General features: G+C 38.0%; 2 protein-coding genes across 3 annotated transcripts in view; one reads left to right on the plus strand and one right to left on the minus strand.

Annotated features, from left to right (window-relative positions):
- The window catches only part of LOC311093137 (fibrocystin-L-like), a gene marked incomplete at its 5' end in the record, with an annotated part of 73,736 nt that overhangs the window by 34,785 nt on the left and 12,171 nt on the right, over positions 1-26,780 (minus strand). Inside the window, 23 exons of the mRNA XM_084130288.1 lie at positions 1,380-1,512; positions 2,648-2,769; positions 3,047-3,208; positions 5,832-5,939; positions 6,023-6,128; positions 6,459-6,581; positions 7,046-7,200; positions 7,426-7,561; positions 7,787-7,953; positions 8,166-8,326; positions 10,445-10,566; positions 10,670-10,828; positions 11,016-11,126; positions 11,251-11,405; positions 11,611-11,754; positions 11,880-12,015; positions 12,163-12,322; positions 12,464-12,555; positions 13,203-13,468; positions 16,238-16,327; positions 16,435-16,545; positions 16,647-16,717; positions 16,815-16,857. Coding sequence (XP_083986414.1) covers positions 1,380-1,512; positions 2,648-2,769; positions 3,047-3,208; positions 5,832-5,939; positions 6,023-6,128; positions 6,459-6,581; positions 7,046-7,200; positions 7,426-7,561; positions 7,787-7,953; positions 8,166-8,326; positions 10,445-10,566; positions 10,670-10,828; positions 11,016-11,126; positions 11,251-11,405; positions 11,611-11,754; positions 11,880-12,015; positions 12,163-12,322; positions 12,464-12,555; positions 13,203-13,468; positions 16,238-16,327; positions 16,435-16,545; positions 16,647-16,717; positions 16,815-16,857 — 3,033 coding nt within the window. The remainder of the gene's footprint in view (positions 1-1,379; positions 1,513-2,647; positions 2,770-3,046; positions 3,209-5,831; positions 5,940-6,022; positions 6,129-6,458; positions 6,582-7,045; positions 7,201-7,425; positions 7,562-7,786; positions 7,954-8,165; positions 8,327-10,444; positions 10,567-10,669; positions 10,829-11,015; positions 11,127-11,250; positions 11,406-11,610; positions 11,755-11,879; positions 12,016-12,162; positions 12,323-12,463; positions 12,556-13,202; positions 13,469-16,237; positions 16,328-16,434; positions 16,546-16,646; positions 16,718-16,814; positions 16,858-26,780) is intronic.
- Positions 16,957-25,852, plus strand: LOC311093139 (uncharacterized protein). 2 transcript variants are annotated; one of them, XM_084130292.1, is made up of 18 exons: positions 16,957-18,341; positions 18,488-18,577; positions 18,724-18,862; positions 19,419-19,514; positions 19,601-19,984; positions 20,110-20,211; positions 20,286-20,518; positions 20,612-20,790; positions 20,944-21,034; positions 21,565-21,912; positions 22,018-22,135; positions 22,386-22,477; positions 22,573-22,690; positions 22,934-23,038; positions 23,323-23,508; positions 24,155-24,331; positions 24,537-24,558; positions 24,681-25,852. In XM_084130292.1, exons 2-18 carry the CDS (start codon positions 18,503-18,505, stop codon positions 24,703-24,705), a joined length of 2,490 nt encoding a protein of 829 aa, XP_083986418.1. In that variant the 5' UTR covers positions 16,957-18,341; positions 18,488-18,502; the 3' UTR covers positions 24,706-25,852. The 2 variants fall into 2 exon arrangements, with proteins under 2 accessions (XP_083986418.1, XP_083986417.1); XM_084130291.1 differs by having other exon boundaries at positions 16,957-17,173; positions 18,107-18,341; positions 24,537-25,852.

A 26,780-nucleotide genomic window follows, 5' to 3' on the forward strand; every position in this document is an offset into this window, starting at 1 on the left:
AAAAGACTGATAAACATGTATTTGGAATGGAATTAAATAAGTAGGCTACTTTGGGTGTCTTGTTCATTATATTTATTTTCATATAAAAGCAACAGAACTTAAATTCCATCCAGTTTATTAGCAACACTGTGCACGAGCGTGAATCCGGTGAATCCCGCGATATCCGCCTTTGATCTCGCAGGTGTCAGATCCACTGCGAGAAGAGAGAACTGTCCGGCTTGCCTGCGCTTTTTTCACTCCTCCTCTCACTGCAGCCGCCTACTCTCGCGTACATTTCAGGCGAGGCAAGGCGCATCTCAAACAAGCCTAAAGTTTCACCTCGACGAGAAATCTCGTCGCGTTTTAATCTCGCGAGATCTCGTAACACGAGATCTCGTCACACCCCTACTGAACATATATTATTAATTTGATTCATAATTAAGTCGGAACTGTTAAACAGATTATGTGGTCTGTTCACTGTTTTTAAACCTGGTGTGAAAAAGATCTGACTATTGATTTTAAAACAATAACCAATATTGACCTAAACCAGGCTTTCCGTCAGTTTTATGGCACAGTGAAAAACAGGAAAGGTGAACCCTACGGTTTCAGCAGTTATGTCGGTCTATGTGCGGGGCTTAACCGGTACATAAATGATCCACCAATCAGCCGATCCTGAGAGTATTTATGAAACTGGGATTTTCACACACACAAAAAAAAACATCTCTAGGGTTTATAGAGAATGGTTGAAAAAGAGAAAATATCCAGTGAGCGACAGTTCTGTGGGCGAAAATGCCTTGTTGAGGCCAGAGGTCAGAGGAGAATGGCCAGACTAGTTCGTGCTGATAGAAAGGCAACAGTAACTCAAATAACCACTTGTTACAACCGAGGATTGCAGAAGAGCATTTTTTAAACGCACAATATGTCGAACCTTGAAGCAGATACACTACAGCAGCAGAAGACCACACTGGGTGACACTCCTTTCAGCTAAGACCAGGAAACTGAGGCTACAACTTGCACAGGCTCACCAAAACTGGTCAACAGAAGATTGGAAAAACATTCTCGATTTATGCTGCAACATTCAGATGGTAGGGTCAGAATTGGTGTAATCAACATGAAAGCATCAGAACACAATCAGTTGTTGACTGTTTGCAAACATAGAATGAGACCAACTATAGGGCACCAATTTTGATAAGATGTATTGTAGATGTATATGTATTGAAAAACATATTTGAACATCTAAATCAATTCAGGCTACTTGTCAATGTCACGGTCTGGGTCTGATGTAATGTCTGATGAAAAGGGCCCAGCTTCTTTAACGTTTTAAGGTCATGGGTTCAATCTCCAGGGAATACATGGACTGTTAAACATATCTGCCCTGAATTGGTCAAAAAATATCTTACCGAATACTGTTGTAGTTTGTGGGCTCACAGATGTGATTAAGGCCGTCAGAGTGCTGCTGTACGTGAACGAGCCATTTGATATTGCTGTCATCTCTGCCGTGGTCAGTGTTACTGTCCGTTCACCTTCTGACCCCTGATTGATGTCATACACAAGATTCATGTATAAAGGTTTCATGGATTCAATATTGTCCAGCATATAAGTTTTTTTAAGGGGGGAGGGGGATACATTAAAGGGTTAGTTCACCCAAAATTCAAAATTCTGTCATTAATTATTTACCCGCATTTTGTTCCACACCCATAAGACTTTCGTTCATCTTTGGAACACAAGATATTTTTGATGAAAAAACCAAGAGCTATCAATCTCTCCATTGGGAACAACGCAATTTACACATTCAAGGTCCAGAACAATAGAAAAGACAATTAAAGAAATCAATGTGACTAGTGGATTTTATGAAGTGACACAAATGCTTTGTTTGCACAAAAAACTTTAAATACTTTAAATTTAACTCTCCCCCAACTGAATTGCCGGTCCATATTTTTGTAAATTATGTTTGTTTTTTTTGTGTGTAAACAAAGCACTTGCATCTTTTACGGGTGTGGAACGACATAAGGGTGAGTAATTAATGACAGAATTATCATTTATGGGTGAACAATCCTTTTAATGGGGGAAATTCACTAAGATTGCAAACAATTGTAGGTGGATCCTATTGCATAAGAGATAATATTCCACATCCAGGCACTCACATATGAAAAAGGGCTACATATTATAAAATCAGCAATGCATATCTGGGCTGATATGCGTTGTCGTTTTACAATATGTAGCCCTGCCCTAGAAATTAAGGCTTTTTAAAAGATACAAATCTATGTGAGTGCCTGGATGTGGAATATTATCTCTTCTATGCAATAGGATCAACCTATAATTGTTTGTGTCTTGTTCCCCTTCTGGAGCACCCATAGTTTTATTTATTTATTTATTTTAACCAGATGCACTCATGGATTACATTTTTTTTGTACTAAATGTAATTCAAGTCAGTTCTAAATGCCAGGTTGTGGAGCATGGGGATGCGAAATATTTTAAATGCAATTCCATTTAAAGTGGTGCAATTGTTTAGTGAATTCAACCATAGGAGTCTGTTAATTCTAATAAAAAAATATTAATAATAATACATTTTATATTATATCACACATTAAAGATTTATAACCAATTTAGAATCTTAAATTTGTCTATTTTCTGAAAATCGTCATGGTAAATCAAGCTCTTCACTTACAGCCGGAACTATGCATCTCAGCTGGAAAAGTTCCACTTCTATAATGTTACATGGCTGAGTGCCAATGGTGACTGCGGTATCATTACTGAATCCATAGCCTGACACGGTCAGAATCGTCCCTCCTGTAAAGCCATACAAAAAAAAAAGATCATGCTAGTAGCTAATTGTAAGTAACAGTCATAAGATATGTTGGGATAACATCAGTAAGCAGATTTTGGACACACCAAATCCTATTTTGAAATTAATGTTTCAGTTCAACTTGTCATTTAAATTGTTCTGTTTTTATTATTTAAAAAAAAATCATTTTAAAAATATGAAATAGAAGCATTTTTACTAGTGGTACTATATATATATATATTACACTCTACTGTATGTAGATAATTGTAATGCTACATGTACCTGCTACACTTCCTGTTGTGGGGTTTATGGAAGTCACTCCTAACAGATGTGTGAACAAGCTGTTGTTACTTTGGTATCGGGCATTTCCCAGCACAGAGAAGCTCAGAGAGACTGGCTGTACACCTGCACTTGCAGGACCGACCTGGCAGGTTATAGAAGTATCTGAAACACAAATAAATCATTTGAACAGACGTTCACTTAAATAGTGTATAAAGGAAAAGTTCACTAAAAAATAAAAGTTCTCTCATCATTTACTCACCTAAAAATGTTTTGTGTTGTGTGAAAAATAAAAGGAGTGAATAGTGATTTATCATACAAAGCAATCAAGTGACTTCTGAAGACTTGTGCTCTGTATTCCATTTTTATGATACTTTTACAGAGCTTTGTATTCATAGATTGACTAGTATAATTCTTAGTACCCTATTATGCTTTTTTGAATATTACTTTTCATGTAGTGTGTAATATAACTGTTTGTGAATGTAAAAGGTCTGCAGTTTGAAAGATCAAAGTGCACAGCAAAAAAAGTTGTTGTCTCCTAAAAGAAATAATCGATTCTGAGCTCAACTCCTCAGCGAACAACCTCTACTTTGACCCACCCTCTAACTCCAACACTAGTTGTAGCTGACACTTGGAAGAGCCCTGGTTCGTGTTGTTGACGTGGAGAAGATGCTGTTTTCCGCGCTGCAAAAGCAAATCCACTTTGCATGCACTTCCAAAGAATGAGGACTCATGCTTGAATTTATACGGAAAAACCGACGCCATCGTTACTGTTCATATCACAGTGTATCAAGCACTGACAAAGCCTCCGGAGCTGAAATTCAGATATGGTAACAGTTGTTTCCTTTCCAACACATGCTGTAAGCTGTAGACCAATTACAACAGACTGAGCCGTCTGACCAATCAGAGCAGAGTAGGCTTACGGAATTGAGGGGTTTAAAGAGACTGAACCTTCAAACAAACCGTTTACAGACTATTTGAGAAATTAGATGACGTGCAATGTATATTATGAGAAAATGAAAGTGTTTTTTGACCTTGGATGCATGTACCTATTGTAGGAGGAAATTTTAAAATAACCTTTAATTTTAAAGCATAGGGGCACTTTAATGTCTAAGTTTGTGTTTCACAGAAGTCATATGGGTTTGGAACAACATTAATGTGAGTAAATTACAGTGTTGGGCAAGTTACTTCGAAACTGTAATGCGTTATTTATTACTTGTTACTGTCATTTCAAAGTAATTCGTTACATTACAATATTACTGTATTTAAAATGTAAGGCATTACACTACTATTGCATTACTTTTAAGTTACTCTCACCAAAATAACTGCAAATATGGATTTGGCAATCTAAATGTAGCTTATGATGCTCAATTAGCTCATTACACATTCAGTAGAAGGTGATGTGGTATCCGACTGAGCTTGGACCCATAAGAAATTTTACCATGATGTACTATAGTACATACCATGGTATACCATAGTAGTACCATGGTATACCATAGTAGTACTATGGTAGTACCATGGTACCTTACATATAACCATGGTACTATATAGTACTTCAGATATTATCATGGTACCATGGTACATTGCATGGTACTGTAGATGTTACTATGGTACATAGTATGGTACCTCAGATTTACCATGGTACCTACCATGGTACATACCATAGTACCTCAGATATAACCATGGTACATACTTTATAGTACTTCAGATATTATCATGGTACCATGATAATATCTGAAGTACTATACTGTACAGTATGTTACTATGGTACATAGTATGGTACCTCAGATTTACCATGGTACATGCCCTAGTACCTCAGATATAACCATGGTACATTCTGCCGTACATATTACCATGGTACATACTACCTCAGATATAACCATGGTACCTCAAATATTACCATGGTACTTTGCATGGACGCATGGTACAGAAATCTTTTTACTTTAAGCCCGGGGTAAACTTTAGGCTTAAACTTTAGCAAAAATAAAAATAACTAATGAATAATAACTAAGCCAAATATTTTTATTTTATTTTTATTATTATTGTGAGTGACTGCAGTAGTGTGGGCATAGGCCATTTGGTCTATGAACGAGTCATAGATCTCCAAAATCAGTTTTAAATGTATAATGTAATATTAATGAGATTTTTATTTAAGTAATGTTCTAATTCTAGATGTTTGTAAATGCTGCATGATTTTGACGTGGTTTAATCAATGGCCGTGCGCGTGAACTTTGAACATTCATGTCGCTTTCAAACACTGGAGCGGCCGCGGCGCAGAGTTGCCATGGAAACGGCGCTGGACCACTGCGACTGGTAAGCAGGAAACTCCCTCTCTCGCTGTTGAGAATGTACTATCCGCTGGCTGCAGGCTCACTCATCTCTGCTCTGTCTGATTAACGTACAGGGAGTGAAACATTTTGCGCGGACGTTTCTCCTCTGCTGATCTCGCGGTGATTTTGGCGAATTTGTATGAAGGAAAAAAAAAACTACCACTTTATTCCAGGTTAACTAACAATGCTTGTAACGCGCGTTACTGACATTTGTACCGAGTAAAATATTACATTTTTCCCCCCTGTAATGCCTTACATTACCGCGTTACAGCAAAAAGCAATGCATTACAGTAATTAATTACTTTTGTAACGCGTTACTCCCAACACTGGTAAATTATGACAATATCTTAATATCTCTTAAAAATTACCTATGATGTGATGTTTTTTTTACATTCTTTTAACAAAAAGTGACATGCCATCTGAATACAGCTTTTCACCATTACTGGGTTTTGACTTACTGGTAAGATGTAGAACAGAGCATTCCACATTTCCAATCTTTACAGTGACGTTTCCACCATCAAAACCAGATCCAGTTATGGTAAGAACTGTTCCCAGACTGCTTGATCCTGAAAGACAAGTTATATCAGTAATATAAATCATTATGAATGGAGATGACAGCATTTATGCGAGACTTGATCATTTACTCTACCTTCTATAGGCGAGATCCCGATCACTGTTGGGGTCTTCGGCTCACTCCAGGTGAAACCACAGTCCCCTGAGCACCGTGATGGAATACCATTGATGAAAACTTCCACCTTAAAGATAAGCACACAAATATACTGTATATACAAATATATAAATACATTTCTGTCATTAGACATCCTAAACCAAGGTTTCTCAACTGGTTTTGCTTTAGGACCAAGTTATTAAACTGGACTTAAGTTTACATTTATATTAAGAGGAGACCCAACACAGTACTAAAATAGAAAAAAAAAATCTCTTTAGTTCAGCCATAACCCACTATGTAGCACTATTGAATTCTGCACACTATACACACCATCAGGTAACATGAGGAAGAGCCTTTATATGAACGATGTAGTTTGGACAAACATTATTGCAGCAAAAGCAGTGAGTAAGAAATGCACCTGTGGTTTATTTGTGGGCACGCGCAGAAAGTCTCCCATAATTCTCTGTTTGAAGAGGCCTCCTTGCTCGATCTCACGTGACGTCAATGAAGGGTTCACGCCAATGACATTGGAAGCATTGATCTGGTTAACATTATCAAAAAAATGTCAATTCAGCCATGTATGAAATGAAAAGTCAATTAAGATATCAATTTGGAGTTGGTAAGGTTTTATATATATACAGTGCAATGGTTTTTCAAAGTCTCTTATGCTCACCAAGGCTGCACATCCTTCAGAAATAATTCTGCTTAAGATATTGATACTCAAGACTGGCCCCATTTTATTTTTTAATTTAATATCTTTTTCACTTTGAAATATTTCACATTGCAGAAGTAAAAATGGGTTGCAAACACCATTCTATTTTGACTTTAAGTTATGTTATATATTTTAATTAATTGTACACATTTGATTTTAAATTTAGCACATTTAATTTTTTTAACCAAACACTTTTATTTAAATTGCCATTACCACTTCTCATGAGCAGTTCCCCTGCTGTCTTGCAAACCCCATCTCATTTTATTGTAATAGCACTCTAAACTCTTTCTTGCCTTTAACAGAGGCTGATTTCCAGGGATAGTGAGCCACTGTATGTTCCAGCTGTAGCCTCTGCAGTCTCCAGATCGCTGCACCTGCAGCTGGCCGAGCTCTGGGATCCCCTGCAGGGCATACTGCAGGTCCGCAGCGCTGATGTTTACCGCCAGGCCTGGGAACACACAATGCACATACCAAATGAAAACCAAGATCACCTCTTGGAAGATTGTGGTTTATGTAGAAATAAGTCTAGTTCGCTATTTTAGTACATTTTGGAATTGAGACATGATTAACAGTGTCCGACATCAAGAATCTGCTGTGAAACATTCCGTGTATTAAATTATTCAGTTATTTCCAGCAGCTACAAAAAAAAGTAACAGACAAACCCACAGCTTACCTTCAACACGTCGGGCTAAGAACTCAACGTTGAAGGTTCCTGTAAGAGGGGGGCTGGCTTTCTGAGGGCGCATAATAGTGACAGTGGCATTCCCTTGGCTTTGAATCAGTAGGTCTCCTGTGCTGTTTGGCATCTTCTGTTGGACATAAATGAAGACTGAAAATTGAGAACATGGAAGGCTTACATGGATCATTTAACACAATTATGTGCACACAATCGGCAGGAAAATCTCAAATGACATCTTATGACAAGCAAATATTTTGTTGTCAACCATCACTTGTTATGACATCAGAAAGATCAGGAAGATCTAGCACTTCAAAACAGTCACTGTAGAATAAGTTCCATTTTAACTCTAACTTACCTTCAAAAAGCCTATTTCAAACAGTGGGACACCAAAGCCACAGTTGTAAGGTGTCGCGGTGATCTCATAGCTGACCTGTGAAGCATTTGCTTGTTTGCTCACAATTATGTCTGAAAAGAAAAGTCCTGAACTGGCCAGAGCAGGTGGTCTTCTTCTGTGGATTATAACTGAACAGAGAAAATAGAACATTAAATTTAAAAATAGCATTTCAAAATAAAAATAAAAATCTTTTCAAATACAAAAAAAAAAAAACTTTTTAAATGATTTAATTATTAATAATAGCTTTGCCGATATATCACCTATTTATCATATCCATTATCCAGCATATTTACATCTATTCCACCATTCAAAGTTAAATTCTTAACTTATTCCTATTCACCATTAGAATCCAAAGCAGTCATTGCACGTCCAAGGTGAACAGCATCTATGAAGTAAACAGAGTTTGCCACTCCATACACACTGAACTGAAGAAGTTTGTAGTCGGAGCCTATGTAGTTTGTCTCTATGGAACTCAGGAGATCCACACACTTGTAGTTCCATCTGAGAATGACAATTTCAATTTTACATTATACTCACAACAAAAATTACCTTGATATTGGTATCATTTTGTTCCCATTCAGTCAGTCACATTCGGCGTTACGTCGATACTGACGTATTGGGGTCTCGCCTGGGAGCCCAATCACCTCCAAGTGGTAACTAAACGAGCCAATGGAAATTGGCCAGTGAGATTTGCATGCCGAGTCACACCCACTCGGACATACAGGTATAAATATGACCGGCATTACTCAATTCATTCATACTTTGCTTCGGAGCAGAGCAGTTGTGACAGCGATCGCTCATTCAATTCATCTTCAGCAGTGAATTTCTTCTATAAAGAGCAAACAGAATTTTAATAGCTAAAAAGGAGATAATCTCCGAAAACAGCCATTTTAATTGCTTTGAAGCAGCTCGTCGTGGGAGATCTCTCTGCCGGTGTGAGGGCGCATTCAGCGGTGATTCGTATCCAGCCTGCTGTGCACGGAGAAGTGCAGCATTTCACCCCTCAGCACTTCAGCGTTCAGAGAAGATTTCCTAAAAGAACAAGCACACGCAGCGAGCATCTTTATAAAGATGCCTTTGTGTCCATGTGTTTCTGGATGTGGTCGGTTCCTGACTTCATCTCACGGCCATGATTGCTGTCTCACATGTCTGGGCAGAGAGCATGCTGAGAGAGCATATGTGGATGGTACATGCTCTCACTGCGACCCCCACGGACCTCCCACTCCTCTAGTGTGCCATGAGCCGTCGAGTTGCCGACTGATGTTGTGGGTCCCTCTTGTGGGGCTAATTGTGTCTCATTCAGCGCTCCGGATGAGGACTGGATGTCGATCCCTGCATCAGAAAGCGGGCTTTTGTCCTCTGGAGAGGTTGAGGCTGAGCTGCCCCCCTCTGGGGTGGTTGCTCATGCCAAATCAGATTCAGAGTTGATGGCCATGCTTGCCTGGGCCGTCGCAGGCATCAGGCTCGAGTGGAACCCTTCACCGTGTCCCGAGCGCTCGTGGTTGGATGATTGGTTCCTGGGTGCGGCGCACGGTTCACAGCCTCGTTCCACCCCAGTGCCTTTCTTCCCGAAGGTTCATGAGCAGGTTCAGAAGTCATGGAAAGCACCTTTTAATGCCCGAAGCTGCTCTGTTGCCTACTCTACTCTCACTATACCTCAATGGCGGGGCCGCCAAGTTTTACGTGTACATTCCACAGGTGGAGCGTGCTGTTGCGGTGCATTTATGTGGTGCAATCTCCGAGTGGAGCCGGTTTCTTCCCGTGTGTTGGGTACAATGCATTGCAAAATATGAAAAGACAATGCAGAAAAGCTATGCATGTGGCGGAAGACAAAACTTGAAATCCAATATAACATCTATAAAGACAGCCTTCATGCTCCGTAGCTTCCCTCTCCATTGGACTGGGTACACTTCTCCAGTGTTAACAACACTGGTCTTGGCTGAAAAGCAATGGGAGTTGAGCTCTGAAGCACTCTTCCCCCCCGTGAAATGTCACAATAGAGGAACAGCAGCTATGACCATCCCCAGAGTAAGCCCTGTCCCTTCCATCCCTTTGGTATGGAGGACTACTCTCCTTGGGCTGACATGGGGCACTGGGTAGGTTACTACTATGTGAGGGCAGTTACCACAAGGGCTATAGCTTGCCAGCATCTGCATCTCCGACACTTGTTACACAGTTCAGTGGCTATGGCACTTTCCATAGGGACCCCAATACATCAGTATTGTTGAACGTGACTGACTGAATGGGGACGTCTAGGTTACTAATGTAACCCCCGTTCCCTGAAGGAGGGAACAGATACATTATGTCCCTTCTGCCACAGCCCTAAACCACCGCTGAATGGCCGGGATCCTGTCTCGGCTCCTCAGCAAAACATGAATGAAGTGAGTAATGTTCGGGTGGGTGTGACTCGGCATGCATATCTCACTGGCCAATGTCCATTATCTCGTTTAGTTACTCCCAGACGAGACCCCAATACATCAGTATCGATATAAAGTCTCCGATCCCTCCTTCAGGGAATGGGGGTTGATTTAGTGATTAAGACAAATCCTCTAAAGGTTTGCTATATGTTATATGCTATATGCACAAAAGATTGCTATATGTTCAGTAGATTAAACTTACTCATCCGTTGAGTCAAACTGCACAGAGATGCGTATGTTCTCTTCCCGGAAATTATTTGCAGTCATGTAACTGAACATTATTCCCAGTTCATTCACCAGACGCCCTTTGTAGGCCAAACAGAGCTACAAAAAATATATATAACATATTTTTTATCTTTGAAGAGTTCATATACTGAGAAAAATCCATTAGTAAGGATGAGATACTGAGGTGTTTAGTGGAGCTTACAGTGCTGTATGTTTGTAGCAGTATTGGGCTGTAGATTGCTCCGGATGCTGTAATGTCATTGACATTGAAGAGAATCTCTGGATTCTTCAGAGACCAGCGGCCACAGAAAGCCTCCGAATCAGTGACCCGGACCCCTCTGCGGCTTAGATCACCTGAAAACTGTTTGATAAGGAGAAAACTCTAAAAACTGGACCAAAAGGTGATGTTTTCAACAAGATAACTGATGTCTATAATACTATACCTAATGTCACACATTATTTGCAAGGCAAACTTGACTTGATTTGAAATAAGTAGGCATGTCCTCTGCATGTAGAACATACAGTACTTGATCATCTGCTTTGCTTACCCCTGTGGTGGTGGTCTCATAATCTCTGAAAAATTTCACATTAGTGTTCTCCATGGTTGGAATCTCTGCTGGACATTTAGCGGTGATCATCATATCTAGTGCTGAACGCACCTTTAATAAAAAAGAAAAGGAATATTTCAAGAGAGCATTCAAACTGTTTGTACACAGGACTGTAATGGCTATCATTTTATTCTATGGTAAATATTAAGAAATATTAAGAAAAACAAACAAAAACCTCTGCTGCAGAAGCATTGAAAGGCAGAGGGAGGGACGGAACTCCATCCCACAGCAGTGTGAACGTCTCCATGCTGGCCTGGCCTTTCACGTCCTCAGTAACTGTGATGTTAGTATCTGAGTCCATGATCAAGTAATCAAGATCCTTAAAGTCACCTGAGATAATTCCAAGATAAAAAAAAAAAACATATTGTAAAATACTCTTAAATGTAGTTGTATACAAAATAAGTGGTAACATAAAACATCCTAATAACTGATAACAAAAATAAGAATCAATGTTATATATATATATATATATATATATATATATATATATATATGTGTGTAATCAAATGTGGTAAAAAATAATTTTTAAGTTCACCTCTGTTAGAGTTGAATGTCACATTGTACAGTGACTCATTATCCAGTTCTTGCTTTGTGACTGTAACGCTGTCTGGTTTAATTGTCCACAAATCATTCAGAGCGTTCTGCAACTCCATCGCTGATGCACTTATTGGGATCGGCCCTAAAACATGCAAGCAACTCCAGTAAACATTACAAACATGCAAACAAAAAGACGCCTCTAGAGGTAATGCAAAAGCGTGAATGCAAAAATTAGGAGAATTTATAGTGCTGTGTGAACTAATGCACCTGTTTTAAGATCTCCATATGCCAGGAAGTAGTATGTGTTTTCACAGTTGCTCAGAAAGAAACAATCACTGCTGATTCTCAGAGTCTGGACCTCGTTGATGGGGGTTATTGGCATCCACCCCCTGAAACGAACCACCTAAAACAGTAAAGAATTTAAAAAAAAATGCACATAGCAGGTAGAGGAGCTCTTTTCAGAGACTTATTGAGTTTATGCAGGTGCAGTGCAGAAAATGAATTCCTAAGGCCCTTCCTTTCCCTAAAGTGCATCTGTGAGCTCACTTACCTGTTTTTCAGGGACTTTATCATAGTATGCGTTAATCTGTTGTTTCTCATTAACAGCTTCAATTGTCTGCTGGGCAGTGAAAGGGCTGATCTCTTTGAAAAAGGCCACATCCACTGACGCTAAGTATCCATACTCCTGCACTAGAATCTCTATGTAGTACCTGTAGCACATTGAAAGATGTTTCATGTGCAAAAAAATGATTTTATATCCAATATTGGGGTATATTGGATAAAACAATAATAATGACACAAAGACTTATTTAGAACATACATTTATGATTTATTTGGGAACATTCACTTACGGTTTTCCCTTCTCTAAGCGCATGACATCTGACCTCTGAGTGCCAAAGCTGAAGAAACTGCTTGTTTGGTAAGGCTGTGATGCAATCTTAACCTGAAATAATAATTTAACATTAAATTAAACATTTTACACTGCATTTTATACAAATATTCCATATTAAAATTAAAATGTTACACTGCATTTTACAAAAATATTACATATACTGTATTAGAATTGTAAGCCTGTAAAAACTGTAGCAGAACAGTGGGTGTGCTTTTTTTAAAAAAAATTTTAAATCAGGTATCATCGAAAGCATAAACACTCAAAATGCATCCTGTGAAACCAGTTTTGAAATGGGACATTGTGCTACCATGGAAGTGTTACTTTAAAACCTCTTAGTAGGCTCAATTTTTGTGATATCAACTTCAAATTTGGAACACAGCTTGGTTAGATGGCTTTGATTTTTTAATAGCAATTTTAGTGTCTAATGTATTTTATAAAATATATATTTAGTATAAAATAAAATAAAAATATTTAGTTTAGTACATTTGCTTTACAGTAAAATTAAACTTAATAAACTCAATGAACTTTTTAAATCAATATTTTTTGTCAAATTATTGATTTATTTGGTAGGTAGCCATGTAATAAGCGGGATAATGTAGAGCGAGGCGGTTGTTAGCGATCAATATGATATATGAAGTGAAGATAACTTAAATAACTGAAATTATTATGAAATTATGATTTTATTATAATTCAGGTACCTTATCCTGGGGAAGACCTGTCTTGCTGAAATATAGCTGGCATCGGTTGTCTGCTTTGATTCGGAAATAGTAGTTGTCGGTCTCCGTTGGAACAAAGAAACCACTCAATCTAGCCACAAAGTTATCAATTTCATTGGGCCAAACATAGGACAGCGAATCCACCCACTGGACAGAGTATCCAGGCCTACTGGAATTATAATTCAGGACGTCCTCAAGAAGGTTCGGAGTAGATCTGTTCCACATCTCCATTTTAAAACCTCTGCCACCTACAAACATGATAATTTAATCATCACTCAATACAGTCAGGACAGTACTGTTTATAGTGTTGTACATTTTACATGTGTAATTAATTTTATAAATAGTAAAGGAGACATGAAATGAAATGAAATAAAAAAACTTTTCCTGGTCAATAAATGAATCACAAGTATGTTACCCTGTTTTTATGCGCATACTGAAGTATCGCGTCATAAACGAGTGATGGAAATGCAAATTAAAAAATAAATAAATCCCTTAGTTCGCAAAAAGGTTTACGCTTGCTTGAGGTGGTTTTTGACTTGTGCTAATGCGAATGGAGATGGAAACGCATTTACCGAGTAAATTCTGATGTAGCGAACACTAAACCCATGTGACTAATCATCTGTTTCCGCTGATGGTGTTTTATCTAAAACAAGTGATGCAAAAAAGAAGTGCAGCGCAAGGTGTAGAATCCATATCCCGGTGCCCTCTGGGTGTAGGGTGTATATATATGTAACGGTACGTTCACACGGGGCGTCAGCGTCAACGCTTCCCATTGACTTTGAATGGGTGACGTCAAGCGTTGCCGAAAAGAATTGTGGATCCGTCGGCGGCGCTTCACTGGCGTTGCTCGCGGCAGAAGTTGAGAATTTTTCAACTTCTGCCGCGAGCAACGCCAGTGAAGCGCCGCCGACGGAAGCGTCAGCCAATCAGATCGCTCTATGCAAATACAGTAGCCAGGCGGCAGCCAATCACGTTCATCCTGTTCAAGAGCAGCAAACTGAGGATAAATTTTAAAATGGAGGAGAAACTAATTATTGCGGTGGGCAATCACCCGGTCCTTTATGACCATTGAATGACAATGAAGCTTGTTGTTGAGTTCCTGTCTAATTTCATTGGCTGACGCTGCTATGACCATGGCGTCAGTGCCAAACTTCAGCCACGCCTTCCGTCAAGCGTTGACGCTGACGCAAGGGATAATGTAGAGCGAGGCGGTTGTTACAGCGAATACAACCCCGACAGGCTGAACAGGACCCCGACACGAAGGTCTTGAATCAGCCTGAAGGGGTTGTATTCGCTATAACAACAGCCTCGCTCTACATTATCCCGCTTATTACATGGCTACCCACCAAATAAATCAATAATTTGACACAAAATATTGATTTAAAAAGGAGTTTATTGATTTAAAAAAACGATTGTATTGCTTCCGCTAAAGAAAATAGTCCGTTCCGTCTCTACGGTTAGAATCCTGCGTCCATAGCAACGCTCTGTTTTTCATGGCAACAGTGTGTTATACTTAGCAGCGGTCTGTTATCAAGAAATAACAGAACACATTCTACATTAGAATTTAACGAAGCCATGTAATAAAAACATATCAAACAAAGGCACTCGAGAATTTAGGGAAAATATAAAAAGCCTTTATTCAATCATGGCTTAGGCATTTTAAAACAGGTAACCGCACACCACGTTGCGGCTAATGAGCCTTCATCTTTTTAATTTTTTTCTTAAATTGTTGAATGCCATGGCTTGATATGTTAGGTATCAACAATACCTACCTTGATATGTTAGGTATCAACAGTAAAAACAATCATTTACTGTTGGTTAATAGGTTATAAATACCACCGTCAACAACTCGAAATACACCTAATTTGCATTTTTTGTTTTCTTTTTTTGTTGTTGCAAATTTTGAAAAGATTCGCTTGGATGGAAACCCAGCTACAGCTATTCATTTAGGGTATGTTTACAGGACAACGAAATGCTTAAAACGGAGAAGTTTTTCCTTTGAGTTTTTTCGCGTACAGAAGACACCATTGTCAAAGCTATCCCCATTCACACGGATCAGCGACTAAAACGTTGTATTCTGCTGCCAGGCCCTTGTCGTGTAAATGAATGGGTATAACGCATAAGAAGTTTAATGCTGAAAACGGTGTCTTGTAAACCGCCCCGTAATAGAGATCAGGGGTTTCCAATTCCAGTCCTTGTGCCTCCCCCCTCTGCACAGTTTATATGAGCACCATGAACTCATGTGCGTCCCGATTGACAGGGTCCCTACACAGTATTCACTGCTCCCTACTCCCTAAGGACAGGATATCAGTTAAAGTGCACTTTACTTAACAAAATGTGTTTATTCGCAACATCCTGCAATGTCATGAAACACAGACAAAACTCAAGTCACGCATATTAGAGTTTAAGGTTTGATGCCAATATACTTTTTAAAATAAATGTAATATAAATTACCATACATTCATTTAATATACATGTGTATAAAATCCATATAAATATTTATTTTATTTTATTTATAGTATCCACATACATGAACTAATTATGCATTCACTTAATCTAATTTGTCAAATTCAAAAGCCCTAAACTGAATGATAAATGTATGTTGTGATGTTTAATATGAAAATAAATGCACTTTGCAGCACACATATGGTTGAATGGAACCCACCCCTTAACTGAGCGTGTCAGATAAAAGAAACAAAATGTGCAGAGCGATGAGGCGTGAAGACTGGAATTGAAAACTCCTGGTTTAGATAGATTTAGCCTATGTCATGATCAAAGAGATAAATGTTAAAATTCTAGTTTCCTTGCTGTCAATTATGTGAGAGCCTCTGATGTACAATGTCCAAAAACAGACAGTCAGTTACGTGACAAAAGAGAATCATGTTCTTGTTTGAGATAATGCAAATCTTCTCGCGTGTGGAGCGCAGAATTCCACTGCCAACAGTGTCTATGGAAAAAAGTTTGTTACAGTAATATTACGCTATCATAATAGATCTGATTTCAGATAAGCTTCTCACCAGGAAACACTGTCATATTGGTTCTTTCATAACCAGGTGTTATGCAGACAATCCTCTCATTTGATACCTTCCGAATCTGACACTCACGACCTAAGGAAGAAAATGATAATAAAAAAATACATTTGAAATTTGTTTTATTTTATTTTTACATTTTATTTTATAAATAATTTATATAATATTTGTATTCAAAGGGTTACCTCCTACTAACACCATGGCTGGCTGGTCAGTCTCATCAAAGTAATGTCCTTGAATGGTCAGTAATGTGCCGCCCAATATGCTGCCCTCAGAGGGAGAAACTCCTGTCACCTCTGAAAGAGACAAGGCCAGGTTTTTTTTATTATTTTTTTATCTGATTTTATGCAGGCAATTCCATGCTGTATTATTTAAGAAGAATAAATGTTATCCACACCTGCGTATGTCTGGAACATGGCAAGCTTGTTCAGTGATGAGATGCTGAAAACCCCAATGTCTGGCAAACTCCTAAAAAAAGAAAATATGTGTTTTGTCTACTTTTCTATTAACAGCATGCAGAGAATTTGAAGTAAAGTTTAGTAAAGTAAAATCAAACTTCTCTGACCTCCCAAATTGACCGTCGATAATGTAACTGAGGTTGTGATGACCTGAAAACCAAAGACAATGACATTTAATCTGACAAAAATCTATAGTGAATGAATAATTATTGAATGTTTTAATAATAGCGTGTCCTCACCAACCAACCCGGTATCACGCTAAAGCGTGTAATACACACGCTGGTCCACAAGCGGATGCGTGTCAATGTCACGCTTTGCCTCCTCTAGGCGTGAAAATGACACGCATGAATGAAGGTTGAGTATCGGTTGAGTATCGGTAGGGGGCGATGATTTCCTCAATGCCAACAACTCCCCACGGAGCAAAGAGAGAAGCGATATATTGCATTCTCCAAAATTCCCGCGTCAGGTCGGTCAAAGCCATACATTTTTATTATGGTTCTGTAATTTAAGAAATACTAACGTTGCTGTAGCCTAACGTTATATTTGTGTGTGTGTGTGTGTGTGTACTGTGGGGCTTTTTAATCTATGGTGCTGTTAACGTTACCGTGGTCAATAACGTTAATGGAAATTGATATTAATTGGCTAACGTTAATTAATTAATCACAGAAAGCTGCAATGACTGCATATTATGTTATATTAACATTATAAAAAGTTGTTATGGTCGATGGGAAGTAACTTGATGATGATGATGATGATAATATGCGCGAATTTCGATAATGAAATATCGATAGGCCTAAACGTTACTGATGTTGTATCTATTCTAATCTAAAGGATCTATCCACACATACAAAATATCGATCCTAAGGTGTTTTTTTAAAAACCAGTAATTTTATTTATTTAGCACGAATTTATTTTATTTAGAAAGTATGCATTAAATTGATTAAACGTGACAGTAAAGGCTTTTACATTGTTACACAAATATATATATTTCATGTAAATGCTGTCCTAATAATTATGATGCTGAAAATTCAGCTTTGATCACAGGAATAAATTACATTTTAACATATTCAAATGGAAAACAGATCGCCTGTTTTAAATTGCAATAATATTTTACAATATTTGTTTTTACAAATATTTACTGTATTTTTTATCAAATAAATGCAGCCTTTTATTTTGATTGATCGTTAAAGTTCAAATGGATTGTGTTATGTTCTGTAATTGTTGTTAATAAATCTGTCAGAAGAAAATGTGCAAAAGTTTTACCTATTGGGTACAACAGTGGCAGTCCTTTAAAAATTAACAATGGTTTTACTACTTTATACTACTTTATAATATGACAAATCCATGAAGCCTTGCTGCAAGAGAATTAACTATGTTTTTGTTCCCCTTTGTCCAACAGCTCCTGTTTTTACCCACCATCCTTCCCTGTTACCGCCACCTGTATCTCTTTATAAGAAAACCAACGGCTCTTTTAAGAGCCACTCCTATACTCCTCTTACTACCTCTCTCTCTCACACACTTTCTCTATTTCTAATTCACTCACTCACTCTCTCTCTCTCTCTCTCTCTCTCTCTCTCTCTCTCTCTCTCTCTCTCTCTCTCAATTTCTTTCTTCTAAAGCTTCACTGTCTTGAAGTAAGTATTGTTACTCTATTCTTTATTTTTCTTTCACATTACTCTCTCTCTCACTGTCCAAAACATTTTTAGAAATGTAGTTTTATATAGTCTATACTCTGTCCTCAATTCTTTTTGTCTGACCGTGTTTTTATCTTCCTTTCCAGTATAGTATCTTTGAAATGGCTGCTCAGCAAGACCGAGGGAGAGCAGATGATGCTATTTTCATTGCAGACATGCTTCTTGCTCAAACCAAAGTAAGTTTTTTTTTTTGAGACAGTGATCTTCCAGTATTGGTAATAATACTAAAGAGTGGGAATTGGAGTGCAAAATTTGAATGAACTGCTCAAGAGTTGGCTGTATTTCAGTGTTATCATACTATGCTCACTTTCTGTCATGCAAGGCAAAGGAAGCAACGGGCAAAGCAACATCTGCTAAAGGCAGTAAATTTAATGTCCGATGGGTGGAGAGAGATGCTGAAGGACGTCCACTGCTAAAAAGAAGCAGAAGTGGAGAGACACGAAAACGTGCTTCAGCTACAGGTAATCCATGTCTTCCAGGATTTTTTGTGATTACCCACCCAATCTTTCTTAACTAAATATAACTTGTGCCCATTGTATACAGAATTTAGCTTGCTATTTGTTAGGTAACATAAATATGGTTTTGTGTCACTTTTGAAACATAGACCACCAAACTGTGGGGCTTCCAGTGCACAGCTTTTTCCTTTATTTTTTTCCATGGTAAAACTTAGGATTTCTGTTTCCGGTTTTTAATAATTTTCCTTTGAATACTGTATGTTAAACTGTGCCATCAGAAACACAACATGGTGATGGATGTGTTACTTATGTTATTGACTTCACTGTAATGCTAAGCAATTCCAAAGAAATTAAGTGGAAGTGAAGCAATCAGTGTCAGGTTCATGCTGCTAACAGTTCAAGATTATGTCCAGATAATGAGGGAAAAAAACTTTTAGAGATTAATGGAATTGTCAGACATGTCAATTAGCCTATTATAGCCTTAAGTCACTAATGAACACTGTATTATATGCTTGTAAGACATGAAAATTGTTATCTCGTTCCTTTCTACCTATCTTTTCAGTTGATTCCGTTGTTGGCAGTGAGAGCACTACTCCTTTTGAGTCATCTGAGGAGGTTCCCACAGTTACCCAATCAAACTGCTCTCAACACTCATTTGGTAAGATGACACCTGACCTTACTGTAATTAAGCAAGTTAGCAATAAGCATGAAAGGAATGATTATTTTCTTATTTCTGTCTTTTAGACAGTGAGATGCAGAAACTGCAGGACATTCTGACCTCAGGAGATGTTCAAGGCACCAGCAAGTGTCCTTCAACATCCACATCATGGTGCTTGCGCCAATCTGTAGCCCAAGATGAGTGGCGGAAAGCAAGGTCCCATCACATCAACTGCTTGCTGTCCTGCAATGTGGCTCCAGAAAATAACTGCAGCCACTGCACATCTCCTGCCGTCATTCGCTGCAGAGACTGCATGCCCCAAGAGTGGCTGTGTATGGATTGTGACATATACGTACACAAAAAACTCACCCTCCATAACAGGGAGTCCTGCATTGAGGGAATTTACAAGCCCATTGAGCCAACAGTGTGCTGTGTACAAAAAGATGGCAAATATACACTGGTCAATCAAGGTAGTGTTCTGAACCTTTTTGGTAAAGTGATTAAAGTTTTATTCTATTTAATTTTTTTACTTTTATTATCTTAATTGGACATATTTTTAATGCTTTCTCACTAATTATTTCACTTCTCTTTTCAGTATGTTTATTGCCTACAGTGAGACCTGTCCAGTTATGTACTTGCGACCCTTCAAACGTCACAGAATCAGCTGGCAGAGCAATCATTTTGGTTTGCATAAATGGTATGAATTATGGTTTATATTTTTATTTATTCTTGTCCCTTTGTGTGTTACAATGTTCTACTTTTTGATTTTAGGTCGGTATGATTTGCACTTGCCAAACTTGCTGTGCAGATTATGTCTGGCACATTGGACACCTGACATGAGCGACCTAATAAGCAGTGGGTATTGGCCGGCATCTGTGAATGCTGACACGCTGTTTTCCATAGATGTCTTCAGTTCATTTGAAGAAATGAAAACTGTTGCACCAGGATTATCGAGACAAGGTTTTTTGCGGATGTTGGAGAGGAGGACCTGTCTCTTTGGAAGGGTAAGATCAGTGTAGATCAAAGTTGCCTCAAGTAGAGATGAGAGAATATTAGTGTAGCTATTTCATTTTACTCTTTACTAATCAAATGTACAGGCTGGGAAAATACATGGAGACGTATTCCAAAGAAGCTTCATGGAATACACATTCTGCCAGTACGAGTGTGAAAAAATGGCCAGTGTAGAGCACTTCACCTGCCCGGCATGTACACCCAACATGCTTGCTCTTTGTGCAGATGGCAACAGAAAAGTGTACCGATTTCGGCAGTCAAAAGGGTTAGTTGTTTTACACTTGTAGTTGTTTTACTTCATGTAAAATTATTAGGGCTGTGAAAAGATGAATCGCGATTAATCTTTTCACAGCCCTAAAAATTATCAGAACATATAATGTCTGACACTGAACATATATTTTTTTCTTATTCTATCAAGGTCAGAGGAACCCTATTTTGATGGCACCTTCATTGCCAAGGACACTGATGTACACCATTTTGTTGACGAGATCAGGAGTAAAATGAAAAGTGTTAGTAAAATATGTAGTTTTTTGCACCTTTGATTTATATCCAAAATTTGCAATGTATGATTGTTGTTTTATTAAATAGATAATGTATCCCTAGTTGGTGTAAGCTTATATAATACACTTAGTTTGTTACTAGCACTTTGAGCATGATGCACTCTTTCAAGCAATCTTGTGTTGAGGTTTAAATTAGATATGGTAGGTGTGGTGGCATCCAAAGTGGCTAGTTTAGTCATTCATTATGTAATAGCAGATCTCTGCAAGAGATAGTGACTATGCATGCAGTTTGTCATGCGACTATCTCTGTCATGCGACTATACTAGTGACTATCTCTGCAGTTTGTAGAGTAGAGAAAGTAGAAGATGCATTTTCTGAAGCTCCTCTTTAGTAGTAGTTTGAAAGTAAACCTTTATTGTCACCGATCATTATAAAGATGCCAGTTGGTGTGATGTAACCTGACTCATCCTGATGGATGAAGTAACTAGTTAGAAAAAATAGCAACTTTCAGTTTTAACCAGAATTATTGTGTCATGCAGACTGCCGGCAAAGGGATCTGTGGAGCCAGTCAGTGGTCTGCTGCACGTGAAACGGCCAGAAGAGCAAGTAAACTGGATGAAGAGGGCCTTGAGGTGGTTGTTTGCAGACATGGAGTGCTACTCAAGGCTCTTAACATGTACAGGGGGGAAATATTTGCTTATCCGCTGTACCTGCAGAAGGAGCTCCAAGCAGCCACAAACGGACAGTTCTATTGCACAGATATTGCTTGCAAGTATTGGCCTTACCTTGAGAAGTTGGCAGTCTCCATGTTGGAACTCAGACCTTTACTGCAGATGAGACCATTCCTTTCTGTCATGCATGCCAAGGCTCATTCAACCAAGTGTGAGGTACTGCATATTCTTTATCTTACCATTAAAAAAATAAAATAATAATAATTACTTATATAATACACTGTATATGACTATAATTTAAGTGCCATGCTGATTTGTAAGATAATCTGGAGTGGCAAAAATCAGGAAGGTGCTGGCACAACTGCAGGGGAGGAGGTCGAAATGGTCAACAGCTACCTGTCTCGTTGTGCCCTCACAACCAAGTACATGACAAAATCTGGTAATTATTGCTGATTTATATTATTTTAGGAAACCTGTCTTTTTATTCTAACTGTCTAATACTTCGTACTGAGATTACAAATATTATATAACATAGCAAATATACAGCTGTAAATATTCTAATATAGTACATTAATAAAACTGCATTACATCTCTCTTAAATTAAAAATCAATTGTCAATGCGTGGATGAACTGCAATACCATGAGCATTAATGGTACTTTCCTCCATCACATCATTCTGTTGTTTAAAGCCAGGAATGACATGCTAACTGTCCATGCTATTGGGTGGAACCGACGGAAGTGGGAAGGCCTTCATCTTGCCCTATCCAGCAGATACATCAAGGTATTATGTTATGTCTGAGTTATGTATACTAAGCCTTTCATGACTTTCCTCACTTTTTAAGATTGGAAAGTCAAAAATCTTTTTTTTTACACCAGACTTTGAAAAAGGCTGAGGCTGAGTCTCAGAAACTGGAGGATTTGAGCAGTGAACTGGGGTGTCCTGAGAACATCGTGCATCAGTGGGTACATGATGTCAGACAATGGGCTACTGATGGTACAGTATTTTATGGACATTCTTCTAAGTAGTTTACTAATACTGCAATTGTATAAGTGAGAATCTTTGCCATGCATAAGGATTAAGTAAGGGGGCGTTGTCCTGTTTTTGTTTGCTATAAACTTGTGGGCTTGTAAACTCCTTTGACACTGTTAACAGTGATGTGATTTGGGGCTCTAAATGAACTTGAACTTGAACTTGAAAGACATCATAATAAACTTGTATTATTGTTGTTGCTTTAAGATTCTGTAGGTACCAGATGTGATGACCAACATAACCTTCAGAAATCAATTGAACAAATGTTTCTTGGTGTTCATCAAAAAAAAGCCAGCCTTTATAATCACACTGGTATGTTGAAAACTCATCTAATATTTGTGTCTTTTTTATTACTTGCAGATGTCTTATGTGGATTGTTTTTGTATTATAGTGTTTTTAGGTCCTTAATTTTAAAATGTCTTCTTTTTAATTTTACAGATATTAGGCCTATTATTATGCCTTTTAAGTCATTTGATTTTTTTTTTTCATTTTGATGTATTAATTCTTAAGTCAGTTATAAGTATTTCATGTAACTTTCTGATATCTGTATACATATGCTTGTGCATCATGTTTTCTGTGTTTTTAAAAAAATTTAGACAGCAACAAAATTCGACACTTGCGTCGAAGAAAATTGTGGGAAGAGAAGAGAAAACTCCTGCAAACAATCAAGCTCTACAATGAGCAGGTGCCAGATGAGGAACGCATCGTTGAGGAGAAGGTGGAGAGCGGTTTCTCCGTGGGGGGAGACAGTCTAATATGGCCGTGGGAAGTGCACAGCAGTGGTAAGTAGCAATTTCTCTCTAAGTGTGTGTGTGTGTGTGTGTGTGTGTGTGTGTGTGTGTGTCTGTGAGTTTGTTTTCATGACAACTGAGGACATTTTTATGATAACACACCTGCAAATGAGGACACTCGGGAAAATAGGTGATATATGAGGACATTTTGGGTGTCCTCATTTTTCAAATGGCTTTAAAAACATACTAAGCAGTGTTTTTTTTTAATGTAAAAATGCAGAATGTTTCCTGTGATGGGTAGGTTTAGGGATAGGGGCAGTGTAAGGGGATAGAATATACAGTTTGTACAGTATAAAAACCATTACGCCTATGGAATGTCCTCACAAATCACATAAACATGGCTGTGTGTGTGTGTCTGTGTGTGTGTCTGTGTGTGTGTCTGTGTGTGTGTCTGTGTGTGTGTGTGTGTGTGTGTGTGTGTCTGTCTGTGTGTGTCTGTCTGTGTGATTAAGCAAACTAATGATATGTTGAATATGCTACTGTAAACATATGCCATGTTTTATCTGATTAAATTTCTATTTCATTTTTGCACTCTGCACCAGTATATGGGATGTTCATACACTACTTGGGTTTTGCCTGCTGTTTAGACTGTACAGGTCAAATTTGTATTGAAGGGATGTTATTTGTGTGACTTCAGAATCCAGCAACATCCTCACCAAGAAGAAGATTTTTGATGTGTTCATGTCAAAAGTGCGGCTTCAAGAGGAAAAGATCATTGTGATGAGGGAGATGAGACAGCACTGCACCTATCTCAGAGAGCTGGCTAGAAACATTAGGACAATGATATCAGAAATGTCTTCTTGCAGAAACAGTGGTAAGAAGCTAACTTTTATTACATTCTTGCTGTAATGCTTTTGTGGATCCTATAACCTCACTCATTTTGAGATCCTCAAGTGTTACATTATGGATTCCTTGTGGCTGGATCTAAATGGTTTGTAGTTCTTTAGTAAAGTCAGTTAATGAATAGCTCAACAACAATGGAAGTATTGTCATACCTCGCTTTTAATTTTTCCTTCTAGGCAGTTTAAGTGAAGAGGGTCATCGCGGGCTCTTGTGTCTTCTTCAGAAAAGGCTTGCAGATGTAGAGGAGAAGTTCCAAGTCGTATGCTCAAGTTACAGCCTGGCTTTAGGACCAAATGCTGCTTCTCTGCTGGAGGATGGGCCCGAGGAGATACCAGAGGACCATGAAGAAGTTGATTTTGAGAGTTCAGATGACAGTGATTTTGAAGCAGTGTAAATGAGTGCTTCTTAAAGGGATACTCCACTTTTTTTGGAAATAGGCTCATTTTACAAAAATTAATTTTTGTTAAAAATTAATCTATGCTAAGCTAAACATAGATCATTGAATCGGACAAGACCATTAGCATCTCTTAGTACACGATGTAACTACAGAAGGGTCAAGTTTTAAATAGGAAAAATATCGAAACTCTTTGGTCATTTTTTTGAGAGAGATGCTAATGGTCCTGTCTGATTCAATGATCTATGCTAAGCTATGCTAAAAGTGGTACCGCCAGACCCGGAGTTCGGCTGAATGGATTCGAAAACGGTAAAACTCAACTGTTTAACTCTGGGGGAGTTGTAAAATGAGCCTATTTCCAAAAAAAGTGGAGTATCCCTTTAACTGGTCGGATGCATTTAGACTGCATGTCAATTATGACTGGACTGCAGGTGTGTTTCAAGAAAAACAAAAAACTTTTTGAAGTGTAATGAATGTCTAATACAGTGCTTTTATTTTGGGCTATTGTTACCTCAGTTCACAAACAGCAGGTCGGTTTTTAAATTTCACCTCCGATGTTACATGGACTATTTCTACTGTCAACTGTGGTGCTAGAGCTTGCGAATGACTCCAGCCTCTTACAATGGTGACTTCCCCAAGCTTTGCCCATCTCATCTTGTCAACATAATGACCTTTACTGTACAAAAATGTTACACTTAAATTGATGTAATAGTTTGATTGTTTTATTCACAGTGATAAAAAAAAAATAATAATAATACTTTTGGAATGAACCATTTACTGTACATGTCACTACATTAAATACTTTCCAGAAATGACTGATCAATACCCATAGTAGTATTTCCTGTTGTTATTGCTGCTGATCTTGCCAACAAAAGAAACTAATTTGCCATGGCATTACTTCAGGTAACTATAAAACGATGTTGTACATGGATGCAAACTAGTTCATGCTGAGCTGTTGTTTTGATTTTTTAAAAATAAGATGTTAAATTACTGATTTTTCATTTTTATCTTAACATTGTATGCCAGTTGTACACAGGGTATATTACACAGGGTGTGTAATCGCACAAAATAAAATTTTCACATGCTAATTGTCAAGTAGGCATACAGTTATGTGTTGTATTAATTAATTAGTAAATTATAGCCATAAATAAGATAAGTTATTCATTATCCTGCTGCATAACTTCACTCTGGATACAAGAATTAACACTAGACAACATGTAAATATCAGCTTACAATTATAGGCTATTTGCTTTAATTCATGTCTACCATTTTTTACTCGCATATATTTATGTATGAATGTCCTTGTGGTCTTTGTATCACATATCACTTTGTTCTTTACATGGGAGAAAAAAAAAAGTGCTATGTAAATAGTGTTATTTTTTATCATTATTTTCTGTATAAAAACATTAGTTTAAAATATTTAACCTTAAGAAAACGAATAGAATAGGTTCATTGGAGACTCTACAATTGCTCTAGGTGTGAATGGGAGTGTGAGTGGTTGTGTGATGGACTGGCGACCAGTCCAGAGTGTAGCCTACCCTGCCTCTCCAAAATGTCAACGAAAACGCCCCTAGCATCTAGTGCCTGGATTTCAACATGAAAACACAAATTTTAATAAAGGATGACATATTTTTAAATTATTTGTTGGCAATATCAGTTCATATTTCTTTCCCTAACACTTTTTTTTTTACTTCCGTTTCTGTGGTCAGGCTACGCGCCTGCGCAATCACGGTTACCTTAGCAACTAGTATGAATCTCCCAAACAAGCAATTTTAGCCAATAATAATAACCTTAAGAAGATGTTTTTTTGTCTGAATTAATACAACACGTATTATGCTTTTGCAGTAGCATGTCTGTTAGGAATTTACTTTATACTATAGTTCTTTTTGAAACCCTACTTACTTACAACCCTAGTTTGCCAACCAGAAGAACTACATATTTAACGGGTGGTCTATCACGTTGTACTCTGCTGCAACAGGGAATTGTAGTTCTGTTTTGTAAATTACTAAAACATGTAAATGGATGT

Source organism: Abramis brama (genome assembly GCF_963993115.1).
Source record: "Abramis brama genome assembly, chromosome: 12".
In the NCBI taxonomy this organism is placed as follows: Eukaryota; Metazoa; Chordata; class Actinopteri; order Cypriniformes; family Leuciscidae; genus Abramis; species Abramis brama.

What these genes read in the sequence shown, in the direction of transcription:
- LOC311093139 (XM_084130291.1), top strand. Translation starts at nt 18,503, where the DNA reads ATGGCTGCTCAGCAAGACCGAGGGAGAGCAGATGATGCTATTTTCATT. An exon ending in CTGCTCTCAACACTCATTTG is followed by an intron (nt 19,515 to 19,600) that starts GTAAGATGACAC and finishes TCTGTCTTTTAG; the next exon opens with ACAGTGAGATGCAGAAACTG. An exon ending in CGATTTCGGCAGTCAAAAGG is followed by an intron (nt 20,791 to 20,943) that starts GTTAGTTGTTTT and finishes TATTCTATCAAG; the next exon opens with GTCAGAGGAACCCTATTTTG.